The 10,890-nt window shown below is 43.1% G+C and overlaps 2 protein-coding genes across 2 annotated transcripts; both read left to right on the plus strand.

Annotated features, from left to right (window-relative positions):
• Positions 1-7,033: 7,033 nt before the first annotated feature.
• PtA15_8A201 (uncharacterized protein) lies at positions 7,034-7,561 on the plus strand (the record flags this gene model as incomplete). Its single annotated transcript, XM_053171606.1, has 1 exon — positions 7,034-7,561. One exon carries the CDS (start codon positions 7,034-7,036, stop codon positions 7,559-7,561), a length of 528 nt encoding a protein of 175 aa, XP_053022852.1.
• A 1,609-nt stretch (positions 7,562-9,170) lies between these two features.
• PtA15_8A202 (uncharacterized protein) lies at positions 9,171-9,907 on the plus strand (the record flags this gene model as incomplete). Its single annotated transcript, XM_053171607.1, has 3 exons — positions 9,171-9,251; positions 9,601-9,849; positions 9,896-9,907. 3 exons carry the CDS (start codon positions 9,171-9,173, stop codon positions 9,905-9,907), a joined length of 342 nt encoding a protein of 113 aa, XP_053022853.1.
• Between the last annotated feature and the right edge of the window lie 983 nt (positions 9,908-10,890).

Below are 10,890 nucleotides of genomic sequence, written 5' to 3' on the forward strand. Positions count from 1 at the left end.
GGGCTAGTTTATGCATTATGCATATATGTACACTATGGGCGCGGGCTTGAGCTCTAGGCAACAGAACACGCGGGCTTGGGTGCGCCACACAACAAATAAAGCTATCTTTTGAACTGTACACAACACCTCAGTTGTGTCACTGGAAATGGTTGTAAATATATGTACTTATGTATATATATGCATACAAGTGCATCCACGCAGGGCGTGATGCACTTGCGTAAACTTTGTAGTTAGTTTACACAAGGAAGGGGTAATAATTAAGGGTACTTGTAAGTGAGGTACCCTAGGTTAATTTACCCGTAGAATAAGAATCTTCTATAATATTTCACATATTAATTACATAAAGTTGAGTAATTAATTATTTATATATGTATTTAATGTTTTTGTGTAGTTTTACATATGTAAGAGTAATAATGTCTCTTTCATATGTAACACTACTTTTTATGGTTTTGTTTGTATTATTTCTATGTCACGGTGGCTCTGCCATAGTAGCCAGCTGACAGAAGTGGTCTGATGGACTGACTTGATTGTTTGTTTGTGCTAACGAATGATCTGGAGCTCTCTTTCGCCATAGATCTCAGCGTTGTTGATTTGGCCGTTCCGAAAGAGTTTGGCGAGGAGATCGAGCTGAGTTTGCGGATGGAGCGCAAGTTGAGGGGCGACTGGAGGATGTGGATGGTCCAGATAGGCAGAGAAGCTGAGATAGGGCCCGATACTGATCCGCGTCCATTGGTTATGTCTGTCGCAGCCCGGCTGCAGCTCTGGCGGTGGGCATCCTCGAAGCCTATGCCCTTTTGGATGAGCAGCAATGTCGGAGGATGGCGGCCATCGTTGGGTGTTTTCAAGAGAGGCGCGAGGAGAGCAGGGTCATTGACCCGGTCGGGCAACACCTTTGTGCAGAGAACCAAGCCGGATCTGCGTCCGGTTCTGTCCGGTTACTGTCAGCCGCGGTGATGCCAAGAACAGTGTTCTTCTAGCTACACCGGGTGATGATTGATAAAAAAGAGTAATTTGGAAGGTTTTTTGGGTTTTTATTTCAAAGAAATAAATATAAAGAATAAAAAGAGGGGCCCGACGTAGCGGGGGTGGTTTGGTCCCTCTGATATACACTGGGGCCTGCAGAGCAGGTGTGGTTGAATCCCAGGAAAATAAAAGAATTTTCGACGATAAGAGGAGAAGGGGTTTTAACTTACTTTGATATTTAACCCAACTCTTATCGCGACAGAAGGAGAGATCGAAGATTTAAGCGGAAGGCTTCAAGACGCAGGCAATTAAAAACTGGATCGATTGGAATCTGGATATTTCGATTCGTAGAAGTGATTAGATTATCGTTTGTATGTCTTAAGCTGATGAGAAAAGAGAAGAGGGAGAACGGACCTCTTTATATATCCAAAATGTATCCAATTTCAATGGGGAAGTCTCTTCAAAGACTACGGACTGGGGCGGTAACTATCGCTCGATGACCCTTTGTCTTGCGATGGGGCCGTCAATATCCGTCAGTTTATCTTTTCTCGTGCTTGATTGGGGCGCGGTTAGTTATCGATGTCGATCTGTTTATCTCGAATTTGGATGGGGAAGTCGTTATCTATAAGATCATACTTGTGTATGATCTCTCTAAAATTACCGGACACTGGACACCTGTCACTTGAATATCTTTGACAGGTGTAACTCGCTCACCCGGGTGTACTTTATACTTCACCCAATATTATCTATTTTTAAAGATAACTATCAATATTAAATTATATGTACAATATATTTTTATGTATTATATTTTGATATTATATGTGACAGATTACATAGACATCTGTCACACAAAAAATGTGAAATATTATTTATAATCATTTGTATAATTGTTACGCTGGCTTGCGCTGCGTAGCCGGCTGACAGTTACAGTTCCACTAGCAGGCCGAGCTCGGCGGCCCGCTCGACCGACTCAAACACCCGCGTCGGCCGGACCCTGTATGTGCCATACGTTCGGCTCGAGATCTCGATGCCCTCCATCTGAACGGCTTTGTAGTTCGACCGGCAGACAAACGACACCTTCGCACCCGCCTTGGGCCGCTGTAGACGCGATCCGTAGAATGCACCCACTGCTCCCGCGCCAACTGTGTATATCACTCAACTATTCAATGGGTTGTAAATAAGTTTCTGGGATAAGGTATTTACATCTTCTCGATAAACAGTGTGTGTGCAAACTGACCTATGAGTATATTAGTCTGAAAAGCTACAATGATCTATTGGAAAACATTCCAGGCTGAAAATTTCCTTTTGCCTACCCTTGGCCTTTTGCTTCTCAGCTTGAAGATAGGCCTGCCCAAACATCTAGCAAAACAGGATATGACTCTCTCTCTCTAAGCTCATTCCCAAAATCCTCATCACAAATCAGATGAGGTGCGGAAGGCATGAGTCTCTGCCAGGCTAATTAGGTGCTAATTCAGTGTGAGCCCCGGATGGAGATCAAGGACACCCAACACCATAGCATTCACAAGAGTTGTTTGAACAATGGTTTTCCCTAATATTGAAGATCCACAAGGATCATTTGTATTGTCCTGCCAGCAATAATCCAATTAGCTAAGGGCAGGGAATTGATTGAGAGCACATCAGTGACAGGGCGCAATACACCATAAAATTGTGAATTTCATGGTTCACTTGTTAATTGAGATGATGAGCAGATAAGCAGAAGTTGCAAAAAACTAAAATTTATGCTGCAGTATCAGTGTCAAGTATGATTGAGGATATGTTTGAAGTGGAGATCTACAAAATAATGCAACTCCAAGATTTGGAGATCATATCTGTGGGGTTGTGATTTGGATTCCTAAAAGGGTCAGGGGGAGCTGTACAGGTTGGACCCCTAAAAGTGCGGCGGCGTAGCCGCCTTGAACTCTAGTTATTAATTACATAATAATCCTCCTCTTTTTAACAGAGTGTTTAAAAAAACCCTTGTAGTGGCTAAATTACCACATAACAAGTTTAGTAATTTACATTACTAGTGTTTACATCAGCACAGTCATAGTGCTAGGGCCCAAAACCCTTAATTTTGACGGGTTTTTGCCCTAAGCTTCATAAACAGAGCTGTCATTTGGGGGCCTCATCGTGTTTTTTTTTTACCCAGAGTACCTGCCAAGGATAAAACTGACTTTTTGCTGAGTTTTTTCCTTATTTTTAGCAATTATCCCCATATTTTTGCCGTCAGTACTTCAGTTTTTACATAAAAAACCATTAAATCCACTAAACAAGTACGCATTTTTTTCCTTGTTTCTGACATATTGTGCAATAGAGATAAAAATAGTAAAATACATATAAAAATACATAAAAACTAAACTATTAAAAACATATTTCTGCCATTTTATCTCATTACCCCGACTTTAGTGTCTGCTCCCGTGCCAGCTGCTAAACTAGTTGACAACTACCCGGATACCACCAAATCCGCCAATCCGAAAACCGCGGCAGAGAAGAAACAGTCTAAACGCACCGAGTCTCTCCCGCCCGGCTTTTTCCTCAGCCCATACCAGGACAAGAAGAGACCGCACCCGGCGACGTTACCCGCTCGAATCATCGAGAAACAATTCGACCCAAAGGCCGCGGCGCTCAAATTACTCAAAGGTAAAACTTTCATCCACCTAAACGAAACATAAAACAGCAAACCAAACAGAAATGACTCCTCCAAAATGGTCGATACCAGATCAGGAAAAGACCACTCAAAGAACCCTCCCCCCACCAAACAAAGTCGAGGAAGGCGAGGCCGAGGAGGACGAACTAGAGGTAGTAACCGAGGCACCCCCTCGAGGTTAGTCGATACACCGTCTAGATATACTAACGCCGAAGATTCTATACTAACATCGCTCGGTCCTAGTCCTCAACAAAGCGCAGGAAGACGCGATAGCGATCTTCAAAGCAACGAAGGCGGCTTACTTGAACGCCAAGAATTACGACGAGATGGATCTCCTCAAGTCATACCTCGAGCAAGTCATTTCGTCTTTCCGAGTCGTCCAGAAATTTCTCCCGTGGAAGGAGATCCTAGCGAATCACTCGGACGGCTGGAATCCTTACACGGAACGCAAGCACATCAAAGTGCTCAAGAACAACAAAAAACCGACAAAGGAAAGCAGCGAGCGCGATCCGAAGAAGGTCTACAAGATACCAAAGATCGACCGATCCAAGCCGAAGGCGTCGAGCTCGAAACCATACGAACGGAAGACAAAGAGCGGCGCGAACAAATGGAAAGAAACATTCAAGATAGCCTGAGTCCTGATGGAAGTCAAGGACGCCATCAAAGAGTAGGCCATATAACTAACCAGCCAGATACCACAGCATTGTCCTCCTACTTGTTCCGTAACATCGAGCTCACAGCACCGCCTGACCCAGTATTACAGCCTCATCCTGTCGCATCATCCGCTAAAGAGCCTATTGTCGTTTCATCTGCTAAAGAGCCTCATCCTGTTGCATCGTCCGCTAAAGAGCCTATTGTTATTTCATCTGCTAAAGAGCCTCATCCTGTCGTATCATCCGCTAAAGAGCCTATTGTTATTCCATCTAAAGAGACTGTCACGAAACATACTAGTAAATCCTATCCACAAGAACAACTTCATATCAATGTTAGTAGTCGGGAATCACATGTTACAGACCAAGAAAGTAATAATATTTCTAAACCTAAAACTAAAACAGTGAAACAAGAAGTTCAACGCCTGAATAAGAATGAGCAAAACATTAAACAGCCAAAAGAGGCTAAAATAATCAACAAGAATGATAAGACAGGAAAACTAGAAGAACTTATTGATCCAAATGAGCCTCTAGCACGAGTGGAAGATTTTTTTAATCAAATTTTGATTAAAAATATTGAACACATTGATAGTAAAATTAATTCAATCCACCAGAATGTACATGATAGCGCCTTTAAAATTAAAAACTTAGCAGAACATGCGGTAGATAGCGCCAAAGATATTAAAATTATTGTACCAGAGGTTAAGAAAACCACTGGAATTATACAACAAATAAGCAATATTAAAATAGGACTTGTAGATTATAATAATAAATTACAAAAAGTTACTACAGAAATTCAGACAAATGCTAAAGAAACTACAGTAATTGCCAAATTGAATGCAATACATACTGATATTAACAGATTGGATATTACCAATAAATTGGACCAATTAAAAATAGATAGTGAGCATGAGTCAGAAAACCGTGAATCTCAAGAGGAAAACATACTTGAGATAATGGACAAAGTTGATAAACTAGAACAACTTATCATACACAACAGTGACAATATGGAAGAAGAAATCATCAAAATTAAAAATAAGTTTGATGAAATGCAGAGTAAACTTATGGCCAGCATGGATAACATAGCACAAAAAATTGGCAACAATATACAAGTGCAACCACAGGTTCAGACACCATACAAACAAGGAATTAAAGATGTACCACCACATCAATCTAGTAATCCTTTCAGAAGAATGGCAGAAGAAGAAACACCCTTGAGGAAGGAGTACACAGTCCCACCAACACCATTCTTCAAAGAACAATCATATAATCCTAGTATCCAAACTATGAGAGACAGCTCTAAAGATGTACCCAGAATTAAAGATTGGCCATCATTTAGAGGAGAGGGAGAATATGATCACTTGGACTTCATCAAAAAAATAGATTTGTACCAAGAAGATTTTGAACTGAGTGATTCCTCAATTACTGGAAGACTTAACAGTCTTTTCAAGGGTTGTGCCAAGCGCTGGTTTACAGACCTACGCTCAGCAAATGGCAAACAATCTTGGGAATAGTGGAAAGAACAAATTAACAGTAAATGGGGAAGCCCAGCATGGCGCTTCAAAATTGAAAATAAATTTGATGAGAGCACCTTTGATATTGAAAAGGACAATCCACTTAAATGGGTAATAGCTCAGAAAGATAGATTGAAAGCCATTTGGCCCAATTTAACAGACAATGAAGTCCACCTAAGAATCCTCAAGAAATGTGGAGGAGATCTAGAGCATGCCATTAAAAGTAGACTACCCTATAATGCAAGTACTGAAGATATTGTTAACACTTTAGAAGACATAACTACACGTACACGCATTGGCAGAAGATATAAGCCCAAGTACCAAGGAGATAAAACTGAGAAAACAGAGGAGAAAAAACCATCCTCTTCAAAAGACCAGAGTTATCAGAAAGATAAGAAATGCTACAACTGTGGTAAAATGGGACATACTTCACCAAACTGCCCCCAGCCAAAGAAAAACATTAACAATGTTGAAATAGAGGCAGAAGAAACAGCAGGAGAGAAGACTCAATCAGATACAGAGGAAACACATGATGATGGATCTTCAGTCTCATCAGGGTCTTGTAACATGATTAACATAGACATAGAAGTGGCTGAAGCTGAAACGGAGCATAATTTACCACAAGCATGGCATCCTGGACAACCTAAAGGAAATATCCAAGAAGCCAGACTGATGAAAACTAAACCTACAAGAGGGAAAGGCTACACAGCTGGTAAAACCAACATTACACATATACTTTTTAATGGTAGAGAAGCAGAAATGCTACTTGACAGTGGTGCATATTGCTCAGTAGTACCTGAGACATACTTGAGAAAATTATGCCCAGACTACAAGGATATTCTTCTACCACTGGCAACGTTGTAACAGCTGCGCTACGCTAAAAAAAGTGGTCATTTAGCGCAGCGCAGCGGTCACACCGCTACACCCCCACGGCATTTAGCGGAAGCTGTCAAGAAACCGCTTCCGCTAACGCTAAATTTAGCGGTGAGCTGATTTTCTTTCAGAGGCCTCAGCGTTAGCGCAGCGGAAATTTAGGCGCTAAAGCTGCAAGATAGCGCAGCGCAGCGCAAATACCGCTACGTGAGCGCTTCCTGGCCGCTAAAGGCTGCACACACCGCTAAACTCTGCGCCGGCCGCCAAAAGCTGCGCACTTGCGGCCCACTGCAGCCTAGATGTATGTACAACTCACCGGTTGCCCTTGAGCTTGATCAATACGTGGTCACCAGAATCCGTCTCCGCCGTTCTCCGCCGTTCTTATCATGGTTCGGCATCTAAATTCTGGTATACGTGCGGACCCAGTCCCAGACTCCGACAGCAATCAACCATCTACCCCCCCTGATACTGGAAATGGAAACATTCCGCCTCAATCGGAACGCCGGGAGTCTACTCGTCTTCGTACCCCACTCACTCGGCCAGGATTCATATCGACCCACGGCGATTCTCGTTGTTCGCTGGTGCCTGAAACTCCTGCTCCTGCCACTAGACGGCCCCGTGTTCCAAAGAACAACAACACTACAGTTACTGTTGCCTCAGGAGATGAAAACAACAATGAACCACACGCAGGTGGCCGAGATACAACACCAACAACTGTTTTTGCGGGAACTACACAGGTCGCTGTTCGTAATGGGGCTCAAGTCACCATTGATACCGCTCAAGATTCTGATGCAGAAAATGAGAAGCACGCCAATCAAAATAAAAAGAGAAAGGACCCGACTAAAGATAAAGACGGTTTTGATCATGCACGGCTTTATTTCTATAAACCGGGTGGTGGTCCAAAGCAGGTATGATACTTCTTTGCATTAAATTTATCAGATTCCTAACTGAACTGCACCAACTTTACAGGATCCCACAGACCCCGCCTGGGCGTGCCGATGGTGTCCAAATGAGTTCAAAACTTCGGGAGGATCTTATTACAACCTCAAGTCACATCGGGATGGCGCAAACGTCAAGGGCTCACTACAATCGGCATGCCCGGGTCGCATCAAAGCCATCCAGGCTGGCGCACATCTTCCTCCTACCGCTATCGAGCAGGCCAAGCCCAATGAAAACGGTGGAGCCGGTACCTTGATTGGATACGTAACAAAGCCACGTTTTGATAATCACACACTTAACAAGCTACTTGTACTCTGGCTTATTCGTCACTCTTTGCCCTGGTTACGAGTCGAGGATTTCCTTTTACGGGTCTCATTTGACTATACTCTGCCCAATTCTGTCTTAAACTCTCGGGTTTGGGCCGCCTCGCAGGCACATCAACTTTACCTCGAGCAGCAATCACAGGTTCTGAAGGCAATGAGGGTGACTTGAAATGTTACTGCATCTTTCACCCTTTTATCAGCTGACAATTCTAATTCCCCATTTTCCTTCTCTTTAGGCCTCCGATTCAAAAATATCGCTTGTATCTGATGTGTGGACTACCAAGGGAAGCCACAAAGCTTTCATTGGTATTGCCGCTTGTTACATCACGCCGGAGTGGAAATATGTTTGCAAACACCTTGCGATCAAGTGCGTTTCCTGGCATCACAACGGCGAGTATCTTGCTGTTCCGTTCGCCAATGTATTAGTGAAGCATGGCCTCCACAAAAAGATATGTATTTCTCTTCATTTCCTCGTTTTTTCATTTTTTCCTCCACTTAATTCTTACCTTTGGCTTCGAATATTCACGTCCTTGCCCAGACGACCGACTCCGGCAGTAACAATTTTACAATGGCCAAAGGTGTTGCCTCAATCTTTTGCCGGGTCGATGCAACCGATTGGGACGTCCAAAAAATCACCATCGGTGCATATGTCACGTTATTGCTCTCATTTTGGGAGCGGGACTAAAGGCTCTAGCACTCTCAAAAACAGCTGTTCGACAAGAGAGAGCCGATAAAAATTTTCCAGTACTTAGCACAATCATCGAGGTGTTGGTCAAGGATTCAGCTGATGAAGATATTGCGGTCGTTGAGGATGCGTTACCTGAAGAAGATCAGGAGGTTGATCCAGATGATGCTCAGAAGGGATCGAAGTGCAATGCGCCTGGCTGGGAGTCCGATGATGATGAATCTGAAGAGGAAGTGGAACCGGCTGGTATTGCCTTCACATTGAAAAAGGTTTTTAATGTTCCAACCAATCAATATACACAGGTTTGGTTTACAACATCCTGAATTACTGACCTGGGCTTTGTTCTGTTAAAATTACAAGCTCGATTATATCTGCCGACGGATTGCATCCTGCCCACAAAAGCAAGCGGAGTGGAGGCTTTGGGCCAAGAAAATTGGCTACCAAGGACCGGGTATAATTGCAGGCTACGGGATCAGGTGGAATATCGCGTACGAGAGCCGAAGCCGGGCTTACGAGGCGCGCAAAGTAATTGATCAGCTGCTTGAGAACGAGTCTGACAAACACACTGGCCGAACTATGGAAGGGCATTATTTCAAGGCTTATGAGTTGTCAAAGACCGAATGGAAGGATGTTAACGACCTGAACCAGGTCCTGAAGGTAAGATATTTTGATTTCATCTCATCATGTTGCGGATTCAAAGTACATAATATGTTATATGTATGTTTCACATCAGGATTTTTTGGAAATGACAAAGAGGATGGAAGGAGACGGGCCCAAGCTTTCAATGGTCATATACGAATATGTGCGAGTGCTTGACTCCCTTGGAAAAAAGGAGGAAGCTGCGAACTTTACGATCCTGGAGCCGATGTTTGATCCAATGATTGCAATCACCCAGAAATACCTCAACCTAGCCCTCAAGTGTGAAACTGTCATCTTGGCAACCTTTCTGCATCCAGCCTGGCGATTGATGCTCTTCAATAAGCGATGCAGCTCCCATGTCCAACAGATCACTCAGTTAATCCAATCCAAGTTTGATGATCAAGTAGCGCACCTCAAGTCGGTTGAGCCAGAACCATCTCATCCAAAAGATTCACAGTCTCATCAAACTAGCCCCACCAAATCTGACTCCGATGGCGAAGATTTCAACTTCTACCCCGAAAATCCCGAATCTGTCGAGGCCAACTCAGAAATCCAGCGCTACATCAAGGGTGATTTCCCATTGGACAAAAGAGGGTGTGTGCTATCCTGGTGGAAGGTAAGTTAGAACATCTGTTATTTGTAAATTGTCTTCTTTGTCTCAGGCTGAATCCTGATTCCCATTTTATTTATTCCCTGCTTGAACATAGATACATAGCAAAGATTTCCCTGTCTTGTCGATGTTAGCCAGGGACTATCTTGCATGTGCAGCCAGCTCAGCCACAGTCGAGAGGACTTTCTCAGCAGCGGCCAAAGTTTGCAAACCAGGTAGGTCTGCATTGGCGATACGAACAATCAAACGCTGTATCAGCAGCCATATGTGGATACAGAATGAGGTCAGGCTTGAAGGTCTATTTTCAGATTGTCAAAAGGTTATTGACGATGCAAGGTGCAACCCAAATTTCAGCAAATATAAAATAAAACCAAAAACCAACTACAAATCCTAGAATTTTCTTTCCCCTTAGACTTCATCACCCTAAATTTCTTCTCTCTCCTCAAAAAAATAAAATAAAATTAAATTAAAAAACATTCTTGAAAGTTGGTATGGTCTCTTTTCTTGTTCTGCTCAGTAGTTTTCTGTTTTTTTCCCCCCGTGTATGTAGAAAAGCGGTTTTCAACCGCTGCGCTACTGCTAAAATCAGCGGAAAAGCGCTGCGCTACCGCTGATTTTAGCGGTTTGCCGCTACGTGGCCGCTATTTTTAGCTTGCTAAAATACAAATTTTTTCTTAGGGAATTTGAATAGCGGAAGCGGTAGCGGTAGCGGTTTGAGCGCTATCCTTCAGCGCAGCGCAGCGGTGCACAAAACCACTGCGCTAAACCGCTGCGCTGAGCTTTTCGAAGCTTAGCTGTTACAATGTTGCCACTGGGAAAAGTAAGAATAAACAGTGCCAGTAGTACCATGAAGCCAATAGGGGTATTTGAATGCCCCATAATAATCCCTCACCCAACAGGATCAGTCAGAATGACAGTGGAATTCATTGTGATAGAAGATGCAGTAAGTAAACACTTTATACTAGGAAATGACTACTTAAATATCTATGGCTTTGACATAACCAATAGCAGAGAAAGATATTTTACTATTGGGAATGACAATAAAAA

Source organism: Puccinia triticina, chromosome 8A (genome assembly GCF_026914185.1).
Source record: "Puccinia triticina chromosome 8A, complete sequence".
NCBI lineage: Eukaryota > Fungi > Basidiomycota > Pucciniomycetes > Pucciniales > Pucciniaceae > Puccinia > Puccinia triticina.